The sequence below is a fragment of the Podarcis gaigeae genome (assembly GCF_964106915.1).
Source record: "Podarcis gaigeae genome assembly, chromosome: 2".
Lineage (NCBI taxonomy): Eukaryota > Metazoa > Chordata > Lepidosauria > Squamata > Lacertidae > Podarcis > Podarcis gaigeae.
The window spans coordinates 72,863,930-72,883,299 of NC_139679.1; the positions used below are offsets into that span (position 1 = coordinate 72,863,930).

Here is a 19,370-nt window from a genome sequence, read left to right on the forward strand (position 1 = left end):
TTGGAGGGTTTTCTGTAAAGAAGATGAAAATAAATGGGCTTTAACCAAATGATCTATCTGTTGGTTTACTTGCACAGACTTTATGCTTTGTTTTGGGGGCAGTTATGCAACAATGAGTGCTCACCCTGAGTTGACTTTACTGTATTTTAATATTGTGTTGGAAGCTGCCCAGAATGGCTGGGGAAACCCAGCCAGATAGGCGGGGTATAAATAATAAATTATTATTATTATTATTATTGACTTTGGGTTGTTTATATATCATCCTGTCAATTTGCTCATCCCATACTTTGTGATGTTAGGAAAGTGACAGGGAAATGAATTTCAAAGTTCTTTAAAAATTTGTTGCACTGAGGTAACAAAGTGCTTTAACCTACTTGAATTGTGCAAACTTAAAGTTTTGGCATGTGCTTGAATCCCTCCTGAAAAACACTGATGGCCTTTGGGGGTAGAGTATGGTATCCTTTGGTTTAAAATGCCTCTCAGAGCTGGCTCTGCTTCTCATGTTGTCCCTATCTCCTGTGCCACAGACTGCTGATCAGAATGTCACCTACTGGGATGCATAAGGCTGTTTTCACCCATCACTTGGAAATGGGGCAGAAGCAGGAAGTGATAGAGGTAAAATGGTGTGTGTGACAGCAAAGTGCATGCTAGCTAGGCAATACCCGTCACAAATACAGAGCAAGGATGGTGCTGCAAAGACTTATTAAATGCTTTGTGTAGAAAGAGTAGGAATAGTGTTGCTGCACCCAGGTATGTGTATTTGGAATTTTGTAGGAATATACTTTTACAATACTGTATACAGCCATCCGCTTGTGGGCTGTTATTATCTGCATTATAAAATATTGTGGTTTTAAAATAAAAATAATAATTTTGGTTTGGAGAATTTGGTGGGCTGAGTGGGTTGTTTTATAATTGCTGGTTCACTGGGGGTGTTTTGTAGAAATAACCTTGTATTTTACATTTTAAAATTGATGCTGTTGTACTATTTATTTATATTTTATAATGTAAACTGCTTTGAAAGAGTTATTCTCAGGAAGGCAATCTATAAATATTTTAAATAGAAATAAATAGTCAAAGCTGGTTACTACAGGCCTCTGGATATAACAGAATAACTTGATAATTGCTTTTTTGTTAACATGAAATCTGAGATTCAGACACGGATGAGAAGGAAGGAAGTCTGCAGTATTGTGTGTGAAACATCTAGGGAATCTGCCTTTATGGGGATACATAACAGACCAAAGGTGAGGGATTACATGCACAGTCCCTTTAGACTGGTATCACTGGGCGAATGTCTCTTAAAATCTGGCACTGCCCTCCCTCACCTCTTCAGCTTTCCCATCTTTTTCAGTCCTAGCAGTAGAGTCAAGGGGAAAAGTGGTTATGGTGCTTGAGGAAATGTAGCAGGCCTGTTGATATTGCATGGTAGTGGTGGGCATTGGCTCTTGCTGATTTCTGTTTCTCAGCAGGTCTGGAACAAGAGTGGAAGGGTGAAAAGCATTAATCTCACAGCACTGGATAAACATGGCAGAGTATACACAGATGGTAAGGGCAAAAGAAGTGGGCTTGGCTGTATGCTGCTACTCTGCAGGCAAAGCAAGTGATGTTCCCTCAGTCCTGTGTGCCCTACTCTCTCCCAGCACAACACTTGCTCATGCTTCTTCCTATTAACATCCTCTCCCTAACGCCAAAGGAGAATTTGGTTATCCTACGCTATATTCTTTCCTCTTCCACTGCCCTTTCAGGCATCTCTGGGTGGTGTTTATAAAAGGTCCTCCTTAACTCTCACTGGAACCAGGTTTTCAGATCTTAATGACAAGGCTAGGCTGAACTGCTTTGGTGAATGTCACACTAGCCATGCACCTAGGTCACAAAGCACACACGCCTTTACATGTTTCTGTCTATGAAAACAGTCTGAGGTAGAATTCTGGTGAGGCCACATTCATATTTAAATACACAGCACAATTTGAGACCCGGTCTATGCTACTTGAGATTTCACTGTCTGCCCTACTTGCTTAGCTTGGCCTTTAGATCGCAAATCCCGAGCTCTTTGCATCTTAAGCATTAAACTTCCACACAAAGGGGGAGCTTGCTTTTTAGGCACAATGAACAATTAATTATAACCCCAAAAGTAGAGTAGGACTGTCTTTGGCTGATATTTACACACTGTTTAGTAACTTGTGGCTTTTCTCTGGGACAGATTCAAGCAAATAGTTGCATCAGCAGTGCAACAAGTCCTACCGATGCAATGGGGCTTCCTCCCCCCCATGCCCCCCATCAGCTCTGAGGGGTCAGGATCACCCCAAAATAGTGTGCAAGGGGGAGAGAGGGGCAATTGTTCCATCAGCACAAGCAAAAATGCTTGCTGTGACAGAGCAAACGCCTTAGCACGATGTTGGATTCCACCCTCAGTCTTCACTAACCATTGATTAGGACCTCAGGAGAACACACTCTCTTTTTTATATAATAGCAGGAGCTGCTGCCTCATACTAGGAGTGCTAATTCCCCTGCAATGGCTTTGAGGAAATATCAGATCAGTCAGTCAACCTGTTACCCATAGTTGTGTGCTCAGCATTATGCACTGCTTCTTTTCCCACTTGCGTTCTGCTTTAGTGAAAGGGATCAACCTTTACATTTACCTTTGAGGAAGATCATTACCTATTTTCCTATCTGACCTTATGCCACCAGAGCAGTTTGGGTGTGTTGCCTGGTCCAGTTCAGAAACGCAGATCCTTTATGTTGCTGAGAGAAGACGCCCCAAAAGGCAACCACTTTTCCCTCAAAGCAGGTCCCCCCATGGAGAGGAGCCAGGTGAAGCAAGAAAGGTATCTACTGTTTATTATTTGGCATTGAGATGCTTATACTGTGCCACATGCTTTGCCATCTTTATTCTGTCATAGAATCAGAATTGTAGAGCTGGAAGGGGCCCCAAGGGTCATCTTGTCCACCCCCTGCAATGCAGTAATATCAACTGCAGCATCCATAACAGATGGCCATCCAACCTCTGCTTAAAAACCTCCAAGGAAGGAGAGTCCAACACCTCTCAATGGAGTCTGTTCAGCTGCTGAAGAGCTCTTACTGTCAGAAAGTTCTTTCTGATGTTTAGTTGGAATCTCCTTTCTTGTGACTTGAGTCCATTGGTTTGGCTGCTACCCTTTGGAGCAGGAGAAAAGAAGCTTGCTCCATGTTCATGTGACAGCCCTTTAGACATTTGAAGTTGGCTATCATATCTCCTATCAGTCTCCTCTTATTCAGGCTAAGCACACCCAACTCCCTTAACTGTTGAGGCCTATATGTCTTTCTCATGGGGAACTCTATACCTGTATTCCTGAAGGAGCGTCTCCACCCCCAGTGTTCAGCCCAGACACTGAGATCCAGCACCAAGGGACTTCTGGCTGTTCCCTTACTGTGAAAAGTGAGGTTACAGGGAACCAGGCAGAGGGCCTTCTCGGTAGTGGCACCCACCCCATCAGATGTCAAGGAAATAAACAACTATCTGACTTTTAGAGGACATATGAAGCAGCCCTGTTTAGGGAAGTTTTTAATATTTGATGTTTTTTCACATTATTATTATTATTATTATTATTATTCTGTTGGGAGCCATACAAAGTGGCTGGGGAAACCCAGCCAGATGGGCGGGGTATAAATAATAAATTACTGTTGTTGTTGTTGATTATTATTTGGATCAGGAATCTTCACAAGACCTTCCCCTCTGCTTTTTTTCTAGGAGGAGCACTTTGTATACTATGACAATTGGGGAGAGGCACTGAGTGATAAAAGCTTCCCTGTCTTGTGCGTGGTGAATGTTGAAACCAGTGAAGTTTCAGTGCTAGAGGGCATCCCAGGGCATATCTCACCTGGACAGGTTAGTGCAATGCAGCATGGGAATTTAATGGGACACTCCTCAAGCCACTATGGATTGCAAGCATTTCAGAATAATGAAGCAAGATTTAAATTAATAAAATGGGAGGAGGAAGTCTCTGACCCATTTGCTTTATTTGGCTTGCAGAAGAATGCATTAAGTGGTCATACTAGGTGTCCTGGGTCCTAGAGCTGGTTCTGAGCTCACAAATTGTATTTCTCTTTATGATTCTTGCACTTTTTGCACCCTTAGCTTTTGAATAGTGTTGAACTGACCAAGGGAATCCGACAGTGGCTTTCCATATCCTCCTAGAAGGTGCTTTTTCAGAGCCAACTTTCCCTCAGCCCAGAAAGAGGCTTCCATGTACAGGCAAAAAGAGGCAAACCATCTCCCAACCCATCCTGTTGCCTATTGCATTGCCTGTTGCAGTTGACGATCTGTTTGGTACAGGATGCTGTCACATTCGCTCCCCACTTAAATGTAGAAGTTCACATCTTCTCTGTTTCATGCAAAAAGCACCTTTGCAATGGGTGGAACCATGCATACTGCTAAAATTTTAAAGGTAGAAAGTTGCTGTTTAAATAAATTGGTGCTGGAGTACAGAGGTTTATTCATTTGTGCAACATCAGTTCAAGCACTAGAGGCTGGAGCTCAGCAGAAGCCTGCTGGAGAAAATGCTGCTTTCTCAGATCCATTACCTGACCCTTCATCATATCCAGAGGCAGATACATACCTCCCATGCTTTCTGCTTCCAAACACTTGTAACAGTACAGTAGTCTGCTGCCTGCAGAGCCCTGAAGATTGGAACATCTCCCAGTAAACAGCCTTGTTGAATTTCAGCCGCTGCAGCAGCATTCTGCAAATCTTACGGGGAGACAAAGCTTAGCTCATGGTGCAGCACACCCAGATGTGAATGGTTAATATTTTGGTTTTGCTTCCCTGGCCAGGCCCTGTGGTCCCCGGACGACAAAGGTATACTGTTCGTTGGCTGGTGGCACGAGCCCTTCAGACTGGGTTTGAATGCTTGCTCCAACAGAAGGTAGGCAAGGTCTTAGACACTCTTAAGTGTGAAACCATGGATTCAGCTCTCCAGTTGGCTGTGCCAGGACCAGCCGCTGCCTCTGGGGAAATTATGAGGGCAACATTTTGCTCGGTTTAGAGGAGAGAAAAAAACAACGGGGAAAAAACATGTCCTGAACAGTAATGAGATCTTAGTCAATGATCTTGGTGATCATTTCTAAAATGTAGAATCGGCAGAAGGGATATTCTTGGGTTTGGAAGTTATTTGGGTTATTTGTTAGTCCAGTTCCACCCCTGTCCTTCCTAAAATAGTATAGACTATATCTAAATGATTGCTGATGGGTGCCAGCCCATATTTTCCTTGGTGAAACCTCCAAGGACATGCATTCTGCTTCTCTAAAGTAGCCTGTTCCACACACACAAAAAATATAAATAACCTTGAAGGTTTTCCTAAGTCAGTGGAAGGTGGAAGGGAAAGCCTCAAGATCCTCAGCTTCACTATATTTTAAGTGCAGAGTGTGAAAATTTAATCCTATAGTGACTAACATTTAATTCATCATGGGGTGGGTGGGTGGATGAAAAACCTGATCCCTGCTGGAGACGTCTCACCCATTCCCCTCTCCCTGCCATAGGTCAGCCCTTTTTCTCTTCGATCTATCTGAAAGTAGCTGTGGTAAGTCATCTTGGAGGCAGCTTCTCTCATGTCTCTCCATGCAGCGCCTTTCCTTCCCATATTCCTCCAACAACGGTGGTGGTGGGGTGTACCTGTAGCTTCTCGGTCACTTGGAGCCCTGGGTGGATTTCCTGACAGTGACAAATGTTTGCACAGTTAGTCAGGGCTATCACATTCAAATATGGCAAGGATTCTTTGTTGTAACTTCACAAATGGTAGCATTTCAGCAAAAACATTTCCTGCCTTAGTACTGCAAAGAAAGAACAACGGTGACTGCCAAATTTACAATCTGTGTGTATGTGCAAGCCAGAAGAGCCCAGTCTTCCATGGAATTCGGCAGCCCAGCAGAATCTCAGTTTTGCAGCTTAGTTTGCCTTTTGTAAAGGAACTTTAAAATGTCCAGAGATATGGCCTTCTAATGTTTCAGCAATCAGACATGTGGTTTGCATGGCCAGATTTCGGTTTGATGAGGCCCTAAGCTACTGAAGGTAATGGTGCCCTTTATATGTCCAGCTGTCCTTTGTCAACAACAAATTGTCACTGTTTTTTGTGTTGAATATATGCTATATGGTAATTTATGGACCTAATAGGTCCATACACAACACAAAACACTGTTGCTGTATGTAGGTTTCATTTTATTTGTTTTTTTATCTTATATTTTGGAAATGTACATCCAGATATTTTTTCTTTAAATTTTTTTTTGGGGGGGGGCTCAAGAGAGTGGGGCCCTAAGCTATAGCTTGGTTACCTTGTACATAAATCTGGCACTGCCTTTACAGGTTACTAGTTTCAAACTTACTTTGCTTTCCAAAGATGTCTATAGTTTCTTCAGTCACTATTGATCTGTTCTTATATGTTTTATTTTTTTCAAAATGTGAGTAAAGAAGCGTTGTCAGAAGAAACCTCAGAGGTAAATTTACAGGGACTTTTCAGAAAAGGAATTCAGATCGTCCACTGTTAATGTTTTTCCAATTTCATCACCTGGGGACTTCTGGCCAATTGCCTTTATGAGATGGGTCTGTATGTCCTGATACCGCATTGTGTCTGTGGTTGCAGAGTTGCTGTCCTCAGATTCCAAGGCTGTTTCCTCTCCCCGGCTCAGCCCTGACGGAACTCGCCTGCTTTACCTTGAGTGCCCTGTATTTGGGCCTCATCGCCAGTGTCTGAAGCTACAGATGGTAAGTGTGGCACTTCTGGTAGGTAGTTTCTTGGAAGAGAAGGGACTGTGGGTGCAGGCAAGTCATAATAGCAAAGGAACTGTGGAATTTAAAATGAGTATGCAACAACAACAAAAAACATTTAGAGAGTAGAAAAGCTGAGTTCAACATGGCCTTATTATAAAAAGTTAAAATGATATAGTTCTTACATGCAACTAATTCTGATTGCAGAATTAAAACATTGTAGATTTTAGCATTTATTGAAAGATGCTGGAAGGGAAATTAGCTTGGAATCGACTACTGAAAAGATGCAGAGCAACTGTTCTGTGGGATGCAGTGGAGGAGGAGTGTGAAATTTGCTGCTTTGTATTCATTACCTGATTTTTTCCCTCCTGCTTAGCTCAATTGGAAAACTAAACTCACATCTACAGTGGTGGACGTAGTCAGGACTGCCACATCTGGTAAGTCTCAATTTCAGAGACGGAGCATGCAAAATTAGAGTTGCTTTTTTATCGCCTTGCCTCTTTAGTTCATACATGTCCTACCACCCAGCTCCTGCTATCACATATAAAGAGAATGCTAAGGCTTGCTTTTGTTACCCAAAAATGGAGAGTCCTGCAGTCAGCCATATACCTCCATATACACCGTATTCCATGCAGTGTCTTTTTATAATATCTGTTTGATGCTGTTCTCCAACATTTCTCCAAAGCTCCAGACTTCAGCCATGTTTAACTTTAACCATTTTCTCCCTTTTCAGGTTTTTTTGGGATTTACTCAGGGGCACTGCCTCTGCTTTGTTGGGCTGCTGACAACCATAGAGTCCTGCTTAGCACTCCTCAAAGGAGTAGAAAGGTATGCTGAGACCAGAAGGGAAGATTTTGGGGTGTGAAGATGGTGTACCAACGAAAGTTTGCAAATGCTTTCCACCAGTCCTGAGAATTTGCAGGATGTATAGGAAGATGCTCAGGTTTATGTAGTGTGAATGCAAAACAATTGGCTTCATAGAAAGTGTGTGTGTGTGTGTGTGTGTGTGTGTGTGTTTTCATATATTTGTCTTCCACCAATAACCTCAGAACAGAGCTTTAAGACTCACAACAATCCCTATGATGTTGGTTGGGTTTAAATATTGTCGTGACCTGCTCAGTGAGCTTTGTATTTAAACAGGGATTTGATCTTGGCTTCTCCATGTCCTAATAAAGCACTTTTGCCACTCAGATACACATTTCAGAAATGTAAGAGCCAAGCTTTAATTACAGCTGGGGAACGTGAACCATGGGTACTGAACCTGAAAAGGCTCATAAGGGTGTAAAAGGTATCTGTTGGAAATCAGAGATGAAGAAACTGTGATTGAGAAGCTGGCTGGCATACAGGAGGCCTCAAGGCAGCAGTGGCTTTACTTCCCTCACTGCCTTAGACAGACAGGAGCATGGGATCAAACTTGGAACTAATTTGCCAGTTACTGAGCGTCCTCCCCAGTTCCTTCCCTGCCTTACCTAGGAACTGAGCCCCTAGTCTTTCTCGAGTCTTGGATTACTTCAGAGGCAGCAAAAGTTGTGTCCTCCAGATGCTGCTGGACTCCCATCATCCCTGAATACAGTCATATCTTGGTTCTCAAATGGCTTAGTTGACGAGCAAATCGGCTCCTGGACGCCGAAAACCCGGAAGTAAGTATTCCAGTTTTTGAACGTTTTTCAGAAACTGAACGTCTGACACAAATTCCACATGAGTGCAGGAAGCTCCTGCAGCCAATCGGAAGCTGTGCCTTGGTTTTCAAATGGTTTCAGGAGTCGAATGGACTTCCGGAATGGATTGAGTTTGAGAACCAAGCCATGTTAGCTGGGGCTGATGGAAGTTGGAGTTAACACTATTTGGAGTGTTACATTTCTTTAAGTGGCTACAGCACATTTCCCCCCAGGATTACACAACAGATTTTGGACATACTGTGGTTCCAATCTGTGTCATTCCTGCCTCAGAAGGATGTTCTCTGCCTCTCTTGTTCTCTGTGCTTTGACTCTCCATCGGGATACAGAACTGGGGATACAGAACTGGCTTTAGGACCTTGCTAGTTAGTGCAAAGTTTCATCACATATCCCTGCCTTTGGTGACTGGGTTAACACATTATTATTTGGAGGGTTCTTGCACACCCACTAACAGGAGCCTTCGTGGTAGGTGACCAGTGTTCCAAAAATGGGGAACACTGTATCTTCTCTGAGATGATGTATGTAGGGGGGAGGAAAGTGAGAAAAAGCTTTTCCCGTTATTAAGTTTCCATGGGCTCTTGTAACAGAGCAGTCGCTTTTCCAGCCCTCACTTTCCTTCCTTTATTATCTCTTGCAGGAGCTGCTGGTTGTGGATACTGAGCTGGGGAGTGTGAAGACTGTTACAGAAGGTACAATCAAATCTTAGCTTGCAAAGTCCAGGGGCCGTATTGTGTTTGCTGAGATCTGTCCCAAAGACCAGGCACATTAATTGAGAAGTCTCCCATATCCTGTATTTCTGCCCATTTCCGAGATCTCGGGGGAAAGGAAGGGGCTAGAAGGCTCCAGCCAAGCTCTTCCACTTCCTGTATTCTGGCTTACATTCTCAACAAGAGGCAGCCACTACTAATCCGTGCCAGATCTAGTTCCCTTGCTTTATAAGGGGTCTTTTTTTTTTTGAGGCAAATGACACTAGAATATTGGTGCTAGGCTACTACTTCTGTTCACTATGTACATATTTTCTATATGTGTATAGAACTGGCCTCAGCTACATTTCACATCCTTCCTTGCTGGGGCCAAAAAGCCTCCTGAGTGTTGCTTGCTTGCTTGTTCTCCTATGAGGCAACTAGCATTATGTTACATCTGTAGTTGTAACCCATTAATTGTAGATGTTTTCCATTGAGATTATGATCCCAAGGTGGGGTCCCACTGAGATTGGATACGAATGTGCCCCTGAGATGCATCAGTAAAAAGCTCTGGCAGATCCTTCTATGCTGTTCAGAATGAGAAGGAATTCTGTGATCCTATGACTAGGCTTCTTTACTTATGCTTCAGCTCCCAGGAGACTCTTTCGGAGAGTTGGGCCTTTCATCATTTGCTCCATTCAGAACATGGTTCCTGTTAGATGTTAGTAGTTGCTCCTTGCTCCCCAGTATTACTTGGGTATGCAACTGCTCATCTAATCTCATCAATAAAACCAGTTCTCCTCTTTCCGCCTTCCCTATGTGAACATTTGCATTTTAATATCTTAATTTTATTTCATTTTTGAGGATTATGCCCACCCCCTCTCCAGGGAAAGAGCACCCTCCTCCTCCTCCTCCTCCTCCTCTTCTTCTTCTTCTTCTTCTTCTTCTTCTTCTTCTGTGATCACTCATAGCCGAGTAAGATTGTCTTCAATGAACACCTTATTAACAGTCCATAAGTGACTGTGAAGCCCAATTTTGGATCTGCCCGTCCTACCACAGTGGGGACATAGTTCTCCGGGCAGGAGTTGATCATGGTGAGAGTTTGACAAACATGCCTTCCTCTTAGCATGTTTCTTCATTTCATCCTGAGTTCAAGTGTCTTCAAAGCCCATGACACCTTTGGTAAAGGCTGTTCTTCAATTGGAGCTCTCACAGGCCAGTGTTTACCAGTTGTCAGTGTTTATACTACAGTTTTTTAGATTTGCCTACCTACCTACCTACCTACCCACTCTATTCTCTTTCTCCCTTTAAATAAGCAAAGAGCAATGTAGCAGGGAGACATTTTATTTCAAAGCCAGGTGCTTTCTTTCCTCCCCTCTTTCCCCTCCTTCCTGTCATAGCTGACTTGTTGAGTCACTGACAGCCCCGATAACTCCTAAGCAATATTCTCTGTAACCCGTCCCAGGCACTCCAGAAGGTAGCTGGACCCTGCTGGGAATTCAGCAGGATCTCCTGGTGGTGAGCTGCTCATCTCCCAATTGCCCTCCAAGCCTGGTAAGAAACTTACCTTGCAGGTCAAGGTGTGGGTTGCTTCACCCTCCAATCCCCTCTCCATTATTTCTAGGGGAACCTGATAAAATTGGCAGGTGCCGGAGTGAGCTTGTATGTGAATTTTTAGCAAGGCTGTAGCCAAAAAACCCAATGTGAATGTTTCTTTAGTGTGACTATTTAGCTTTGTTCAAACCACAGATATGCCTCTGTAGCCCTCCAGATGTTGTTGGACTCCAACTCCCATCAGCCCCAGTCAGCATGGCCAGTTATCAGGGATGCTGGGATTTGCACTCCAACAACATATGGAGGGTCATAGATTTCCCATTCCTGATTTTCACACTGGCCTAGTTCACACTGAGCCAAGGTTTGTTTGCTAGCAGCAAATCACAGTGTGAAACCAAGGTTTATTTCTGGCTTATGAGTAATGGTTTGTTTTATCTGTGGTTGGTGCTATGTCCAAATTAGGCAGCCTTACTTAACCATGGTTTATTTGGCCACTTCACCCATATGCTCAACAGGCTACAGAGGAATTGAGAGAATAGCCGGAAAACAAACCAAGCTTTAAAAAGCTGTGGATTGTTTGCTCGTATGTGAGATGATATGTGGTTTGTTGAACAAATTGTGGCCAATACAAATTATGGTTTAGCATTACATTTTAATGTGGTCAATGTATATAGCAACACAGAAACAGTAAGCAATGTCATCTTGGGAATACCTTCAGAAAGAAAGAGAGCCAGTGTGGTGTAGTGGTTAAGAGCGGTAGTCTCGTAATCTGGGGAACTGGGTTCGTGTCTCTGCTCCTCCACATGCAGCTGCTGGGTGACCTTGGGCCAGTCACACTTCTTTGAAGTCTCTCAGCCCCACTCACCTCACAGAGTGTTTGTTGTGGGGGAGGAAGGGAAAGGAGAATGTTAGCCGCTTTGAGACTCCTTAAAGGGAGTGAAAGGCGGGATATCAAATCCAAACTCTTTTTCTTCTTCAGCCCAAGCCCTGGAGCCCATCAGCCTTGTGCTTGGAATAAAAGCTCATTCATGATTTGTGCTAATTATAGTTAAGACACCATAGGCAAACCATGGTTTTGAGCTGCTTGTTTGCTTTAGTTTTCCTTTTGCTCAGCACTCATTTCTCCTTGAAACAATTGGCTCCAGAGGTAGAGCAACATCCATAATTGAAGTTTATGAATTCTGGCAAACTATGGTTTGATATCTTGGTTTGGCAGCTTATCACAAACACTTACTTTTGAAATAATATAAGTTCAGCCATAAAACAAGCCATGATTTGCACTTACACACCATGGTTTGGCATGTCAGTTCGAATATATCCTTAGTGAAACAAACAGTTGTGTAAATTCCCTTGTGGATTGCAACAAATGCAGACTCCATCAAAGATAGATATTTGAGGACAAAGCTAGTGCAATATAGGCTACTTGCAATGCTAAGAGATCTTGTGCAGCACACTCTTTGGTCCTTCAGGTTAAGTAACAAACTATTATACCTGCTTTGCAGAAGGTAGGAGTGCTTCCCCCTGCAGGATGTGAGCTGGAACTGCAGTGGACGAGTGTGGAGGAAGCCTCTGTACTACCAGATATGGAATGGAAGATTCTCACAGTACATCCTCCCATGACTGAGGACAACCAGTACAGTAAGGATGCAGGAACAGGGAGCCTCAGGCCAGGCACTTGGCTCACTCTCTCACACGCACTGTTGGTTGTGCTTTACTCTGTACTATGCAGTAAGTTTGTCTTAATGGGAATGGTCAGGGCTCCTGCATAGGTGAGGTGCATTCTTCATTAATTCATTTTGTGTGTTGTTTTTTTAAAAAAATCTAACTAAAGAGAAATCTGAGCTTGGTGTAAAAATTGGGGATAGATTCATCACCTTGCCCTGAGTGCTGGGACAGCCCAAACAGAGTTAAATAGGATGAATGGAATGAAAGAGTTCAGCATTGGGTAGCCTGGATTCTTCATCCATTGTGTTACTGTAATGTTTGAGCTGCAGAGGAAAATTGGGAAGGACATTGCACTGATGGTCCTTCGTAACATAAGTTAAAGTCTTAAGGCAGGCATCCCCAGACTTGGCCCTCCAGATGTTTTGGGACTACAGTTCCCATCATCCCTGACCACTGGTCCTGCTAGCTAGGGATGATGGGAGTTGTTGTTCCAAAACATCTGGAGGGCCGAGTTTGGGGGTGCCTGTCTTAAGGCCTTCTTTTGCATTTGGGGCCCTGAGCAGGAGGAGGTGCTGGGTGGAGGAGGAGGGGTGTCTGTCAAGCCCTGGGGTTGCAGGTTGACTCCCCCAGGGTAGTGAAGTTTGAAAAATGGCACTCAGCAGCAAATAGCTAACGTGTGCCGTTTTTTGCAGCTGGCCAGGCATTTGAAGCCCTGTTGCTGACTCCTCGGGGGAACAAACGAGGAGAAAAGACATTTCCCCTTATTGTTTCTCCACATGGTAAGTCACCACAGCTCTTTTCTGCTGCCTGCCCTGACAGCTGGCCCCATCCTTCTTTGCTTCCTTCTTGTCGTTCTGTTAGGACCCTATCCAAGGTGATCATTTTACATTTTTCCCTATGAGAGCAGAAATCTTAAGACTGAATTCTGGAATGTAAAGAGGGCATTTCCAACCTGTTGCTTATTTTCTTATTTCCTGAACACAAACTTCTCAGCTGCTGATTGTGAAGGGGGTATATGACAGATCGGTGGTGCCTTGACTTCTCTGAACTCTTTTGCCAAATTGGGAGATGTCCTTTAAAGCTGACATTCTGTTTCCAGGTGGTCCGCATGCTGTCTTTGATGCTTGTTGGCGTCCTAAAATGGCAAGTCTCTGCCAGTTGGGTTTTGCTGTGCTCATGGGTGAGTGCCAGAAGACCCCTGTCTCCCAAACCCACATACACTCCTTGCTGCTGCTCCTGAGGGCTTGGCAAGAGTGTCAGCACATGCATTTTACTGTGTGTCTAACAATCCAGTGTACAGTTGTGTATTGGATGGGAGAAGGATGCCTTGCTGAAAAAGAATAGCCATTTGACTTCTTGAAGGATGTCCTCAGATTTCCAGTTTCCTCTCAGCCCTCCCACCTGCCCCCCTTGAGAAAAAAATGCCATGAACAAGCCAGGAAGTTATTTCCAGGTCTGCAGAGCTGGGTTAAACAAGCCTTTTTCTGATTCATTCTTATTGCTTGAGAAATGACTCTGCTTGAGAAATACCTCACAGGTTTAGTATGCATTGTGACAAAAAGAGGGTGAGATTGTCTTGGTGTGCCCTCGCAGAAGTTGGGAAACAGAACAAGAAATTCCCTGTCAAATGGCCCTGAAGGGGTTTTATGTGTGTGAGAAGACAGTGGAGCCTCATTTGACCTAAAGCTAAGGGTATGCAGAGGCAGAATTTTCTGTACTCTGCAACCCAGGCAGTGGCTTGCAATTCAGTTTCTAGGCAGCACTTAAGCCAGTTTCCTGGTTCAAATATTATGGCAAACTGGGATTTACCTGGAAACCAGGAAATCCGCTCTCAAGCCAGACATGTGCCAGGAATAGAGAAGCACTTGAGGTGAGTGCTTGTTTCCATTCCAACAAATCAGTTTATTGTAATGGCAACATTATGTCTAAACTGGACCAACAATATCCTGTAATTGTGCCATAGGAAATTGAAAGCGGGATATTGTCTTGCATGTGGTTTGTAACACTTCATATTCAAACATAAGTGTTCCCTGCGCTGCATGTTCCCTGTGCCAAGCACACCTCAGGGGAGCAGGAAAGCCCTGAATGTCCCTTGAGGACATAACAACTCACACTTTGCTTTGCCTTTTTTCTGGGCAGTGAATTACAGGGGTTCCCTGGGCTTTGGGCAAGCCAGCATCGAGTCTCTAATCTCCCATGTGGGAGTGCAAGATGTGGAGGACACACAGGTCAGCCCCTTTCCTTTCTTTCCCCATTCCCTAGGGTAAGGCCAAGCTTTGACAATAAAAGGATGATAATGGCACTGAATATCAGTTTGCACTGCTTATAATATCAGGCAACCCATTTCCCCTTTAGCAGCTGGTGGGGCTGCATGGGTGGGGCTCTGTTGCTGTCCTGGCTTCCCAACACCATGGGCTGCTGCAGCTTACTGAAGGCTGAGGGGTAAGGAGTTTGGGCCATAGTGGCAGAGTCATTGAATGGGCTCACAGTGCACCATGCTACAGGGTGGGAAGGAGACGTAATCACAAATCCCACCTAAAATTATCTATAGGCTCTGCACACATGAAGACTGTTCCTTCTGTTCAACTCCTTTCTCCCTTTCAGCTCAGCAGCTTATGAGAAGTCATGGCAAAGCCATACCTGCCAGCTTGACTGATGGCATAGATCTTCTTGGTCAAGTGTGAGATATGTTTTTGAACAGCAGAACCCCTAGACCTTGAGCCCCGGGGCGCTAATGGGACAGCTCTATACAGAGACATCTGTCCGCATCTCTCTGCCAGCATCCCTCAATAAGACATACTCTGCCTTGTGGAAACAGTTGATGTTCACTGAGCTTTGGGAGATGAAGTCAGGTGGGGCCAGGGAATCACATGTGAGAGTGGATATGATAGGCTACAGGCTCAGGATTGAGGGCTGCCTTCCCCATCCCTGTTGGTTGAGCCTTTTTGGAAAGAGGTTTGCACCAGTCCCTGCAAACATACCTGACTTTGACTTATTTCGGCTCTGGCAGCTGGCAGTGAAATTGGCATTACGGACGGAACCTCTGGACCCAGACAGAATTGCTTTGCTGGGAGGGTCTCATGGTGGCTTTGTCTGCTGCCATTTGATTGCCCGATACCCAGAGATGTACAAAGCCTGTGTAGTCAGAAGCCCTGTCATCAACATGGCCACTCTACTGGGGACCTCTGACATCCCTGACTGGTAAGGAACTTCTTCATTTTTTTTCTGCCTTGCCCAAGCCATTTTCATTCACCCATCTCTCTGCCATGTCCCCTTCCTGTGTCAGTTTGAGCCAATCTCCCTAATCCTCACTATTCAGGTTGCATTCACCCTCTCTTCTTCTCTGACCCCATTGCCCCATTCAACAAGGCCACTTCTACAGCTATCTGAAAATAGTTTTTTGTTTGGCTCTTTGGTAGAGCTGAGGATTGAGGGCATGATGCTAACGGACTGCATCATTTCCATAGGAGGTATGCAGTGCTAGGTCTGCCATACTGCTTTGAGAGGATTCCTACTGAGGAAGACCTGACTGCCATGCTGCTCTGCTCCCCTATAATTCATGCTGCAAAGGTAAGAGACAGTTAGTAGAACTGTTCATTGGATGTAGCATGTGTCCCTCTAGGAGGTGCCGTTTTTTGTTGGGTCGTCCCCCAGCCCACCCTTTGTGCCATATGTAGGGCTCTGTGTATTGCCCCAGTTTGGCACCAAAACCGTACTGCTGCTTAATTTGCATTTGCAGTATGGAATTCAGCATCCTGAGAACCCTTATGGCTGAAGACAGACTTGACTGTACATGAAAAATGCTTCCTGATATTTGAGCAGCCAGAAGAAAAGCTAAATAGGATTTCTGGAGTGTGTGTGCATAATCTCATTGTCCTTAATGGCAACAGGGATGCCCTTGACTATATCTATAAATAGCAGAAGCCAAATAGGCATCTAGGTTCCACTGGCTTCATTTGCATGGTCTATATAGTTGCAGGGTTCTAATTTTCTTGGCACAGCACTTTTATTTTTTACTTTAGTGAAAAGGCAGATTTTGGTACTTGGCTCCATGCAAGAAGCAGGGCCTTGCTTTTGTTAGTCACACACTCCTTCTCCTACAGGTGCACACACCATTACTGATGTATGTGGGTGCCAAGGACCGGCGAGTGTCTCCGTACCAAGCTCTGGAATATTACCGTGTGCTGCGAGCCAGAGGTATCCCTGTGCAGTGAGTTCTCATCCTTTGCCTTCCACATATTTGGGTTAGCAATCTTCACACTTTTGCTTGAATGGAATCCCATGCCTGGTAGCTGAGCTATTCTCTCTTCCAGAATGTATTGAAACAATCAGTGTTTGTAGAACACAAGTCTCTCGCAAAACTAATCCAAATCTGAGAGCATGCATACTCTGAGGAGTGTGTGTGTTCCTTGTGCAATCCTTCTGTTCCCAAAACATGCCAGGACCCTTCTCCCAAGCTTTTCACATTGCATATGCATAACTGCTTTGGTTTCTCCTCAGTGTTGTTCCTTATGTTTGGCCAAGGCCTTCTCTTAAATATGGAGAGTGAACACACCAGGGAATTAAGGTTTCTCTATATTTGACTACAGTATGCTTGGAATCACTGGCTTGGTGGCTGTTGGTGGAATAACACCCTCAGTCACTTCCACTTGGTGTTCATGAAGCTTCTGAGCCCTTCCTCGGTTTGCTGCCCCATTCATCTTGAGGTGGTGAGAGTGATTACCTTCACACCCTTCTGGAAAAGTGCATGGAATTGAATGGGGAAGCTAGAAGAGTAATGCTTCTCACTTCCTCCTGTATATGCTTAGACTCAGGTCAGTACCTGAGTGGCTGAATGGTAAGCAGAATAACTAAGAGGAGAGGAAAGAAAGCAATTTGGGAGTCTAGGAGGAGGACAGTGGAGCAACTGGTAGCAGGTGGAGGGAGGAGGCAGAGAGGAGAAAATTGGGTGCTGCAGGAGTCAGTAGAGAAAGAGAATTAAGTGCCAGAGAGCAAAGGCACACACATGTATTTTCAAGTTGGATACAGTAAAATTGACCCTCTTGAAATGACATAATTTATAATTTATGACATAATTAAGCATCACCAGCATCATTGTGTATGTCTGCATTGATTGAACCATGAAAATGACAGCTCTGGAACTTTCCAGTCCTGCCATGGCACAAAACCATGGATCCAAGGCACAGATCATCCTGGCAATTCTAGAGGATCAGCTTTAATTCTACTGGATCTGATTTTTACCCAGACCCCATAGGAAAGCGAAGTCTCTCTCAGTGTGTTTCCGTGCATCTGTTGTGAGGGGAAGTGATTTGAGAAGGTGACAAGTAGAAAAGAACAACTGGAGGGGGTGGTGCTGATGACATTCTCTCATAATTCCAAATGTTCCCAGAGGACCAAAAAGGTTGGTGACTCCTGAGCTATGCCATCCTTGCCTCCTTTTGCCCATTGTGTCCTGCCTAAATGAGGTTTCTTATCAGGAGAAGCAGCAAGCTAACCAGTAGATGGTGCTGGTGCTTCAGTATCTACCCTTTCAGTCAAAGGAGAGAAATTCCCTTTATGCAATGTGTACTAGGTACACTACCGTATTTTTCGCCCTATAGGACGCACTTTTCCCCCTCAAAAAATGAAGGGGAAATGTGTGTGCGTCCTATGGGGCGAATGCAGGCTTTCGCTGAAGCCTGGAGAGCGAGAGGGGTCGGTGCGCACAGACCCCTCTCGCTCTCCAGGCTTCGCGGACCTCTCCACAAGCAGCGGAGCGCTCCCGCTGCTTGCAGAGAGTTGCTTGCATGCGGAAGCCTGCGTGCGCTGAGCTCAGCGCGTCCAGGCTTCGCGGACCTCTCCGCAAGCGGCAGGAGCGCTCCCGCTGCTTGCGGAGAGGTGCCTGCATGCGGAAGCCTGCGCGCGCTGAGCTCAGCGCGTCCAGGCTTCGCGGACCTCTCCGCATGTAGCGGGAGCCAGCCCTGGGCTCCCGCGGCTTGCAGAGAGCTGCCTGTTTGGGGACTGGGGTCGGGGGAAGCTTGGGCCTCCCCCACCCCAGCCCCGCGCCTGGGGGGGAAATAATTTTTTCCCCTTTATTTCCCCCCAAAAAAACTAGGTGCGCCTTATGGGACGGTGCGTCCTATAGGGCGAAAAATACAGTATATTATTGCTGCTTTGATCAGTTTTCACTCAGTTAAGCCACTGTCCACACTTTGGATACTCCTTAAGATCATTTTTTTGCATGTCTGTGTGGCATAGTTTCTTTTAAAATTGTAGTATCAGGAAAATGATGCAATATGTAGCAGATCTAAAGTTGAACAACTCTGTATCTGGAAAGACTAGCTTCAGCATCTAACTTGCATTACAAAAGAGGCTAAATGGACAGGTACAAGATAATCTGTTAGTGCTAGAAGCACATTATGGAGGACTTCAGCAATAAATATCTGTGGCTGGGTTGCAAGGCATCAATACCAAAGGGGGAAGTAAGGATTGAACTGAGAGAAGATATGGAAGGATAAAAGAAAACATTTCAGAGTTACTTTTCTATATGGTAGCTGTGTGGACATTTTGCTCATAAATAACAGTATAAGGCAGGGGTGGGACTTGGATGAAACTACATTTTATAATCTGTTCTGGTTTTGCCAACCTGTAAAAAAGGCCATGTACAGCTAAAGGAATTGATTTCATATAGTGGTGTTGCCAGCCCAATGCCCACAGGAACCATGGTGCCTGCAAAGACTGTAACTGGTGCTTACAAGCAAGGTCCCCAGACTCTGAGCTGCTTCTTTTTTAAAAAATGAATGTCTCTAACCCTCCTAGAAAGAAGTTATGGAGCCAGTGTGGTGTAGTGGTTAAGAGCTGTAGTCTCGTAATCTGGGGAACCGGGTTCGCGTCTCCGCTCCTCCACATGCAGCTGCTGGGTGACCTTGGGCCAGTCACACTTCTCTGAAGTCTCTCAGCCCCACTCACCTCACAGAGTGTTTGTTGTGGGGGAGGAAGGGAAAGGAGAATGCTAGCCGCTTTGAGACTCCTTCGGGTGGTGATAAAGCGGGATATCAAATCCAAACTCCTCCTCCTCCT

The 19,370-nt window shown here is 44.8% G+C and overlaps 1 protein-coding gene across 17 annotated transcripts in view; it reads left to right on the forward strand.

The window, feature by feature from the left end:
- LOC310838796 (acylamino-acid-releasing enzyme-like) overlaps positions 1 to 19,370 on the forward strand; it is a 57,072-nt gene that overhangs the window by 3,939 nt on the left and 33,763 nt on the right. For 6 of the 17 annotated variants that reach the window (XM_083726554.1, XM_083726555.1, XM_083726556.1 and 3 more), the window contains 18 exons: positions 528 to 615; positions 1,464 to 1,542; positions 2,686 to 2,822; positions 3,725 to 3,862; positions 4,807 to 4,898; positions 5,512 to 5,552; positions 6,609 to 6,730; positions 7,110 to 7,170; positions 7,467 to 7,561; positions 9,047 to 9,098; positions 10,558 to 10,646; positions 12,149 to 12,284; positions 13,004 to 13,090; positions 13,411 to 13,491; positions 14,451 to 14,539; positions 15,322 to 15,512; positions 15,779 to 15,881; positions 16,415 to 16,521. In XM_083726554.1, coding sequence (XP_083582680.1) covers positions 528 to 615; positions 1,464 to 1,542; positions 2,686 to 2,822; positions 3,725 to 3,862; positions 4,807 to 4,898; positions 5,512 to 5,552; positions 6,609 to 6,730; positions 7,110 to 7,170; positions 7,467 to 7,561; positions 9,047 to 9,098; positions 10,558 to 10,646; positions 12,149 to 12,284; positions 13,004 to 13,090; positions 13,411 to 13,491; positions 14,451 to 14,539; positions 15,322 to 15,512; positions 15,779 to 15,881; positions 16,415 to 16,521 — 1,788 coding nt within the window. Of the gene's footprint in view, positions 1 to 527; positions 616 to 1,463; positions 1,543 to 2,685; positions 2,823 to 3,724; positions 3,863 to 4,806; positions 4,899 to 5,511; positions 5,553 to 6,608; positions 6,731 to 7,109; positions 7,171 to 7,466; positions 7,562 to 9,046; positions 9,099 to 10,557; positions 10,647 to 12,148; positions 12,285 to 13,003; positions 13,091 to 13,410; positions 13,492 to 14,450; positions 14,540 to 15,321; positions 15,513 to 15,778; positions 15,882 to 16,414; positions 16,556 to 17,556; positions 17,713 to 19,370 lie in introns of those variants that run through there. The other 11 variants (XM_083726561.1, XM_083726550.1, XM_083726562.1 and 8 more) reach the window with 6 other exon arrangements.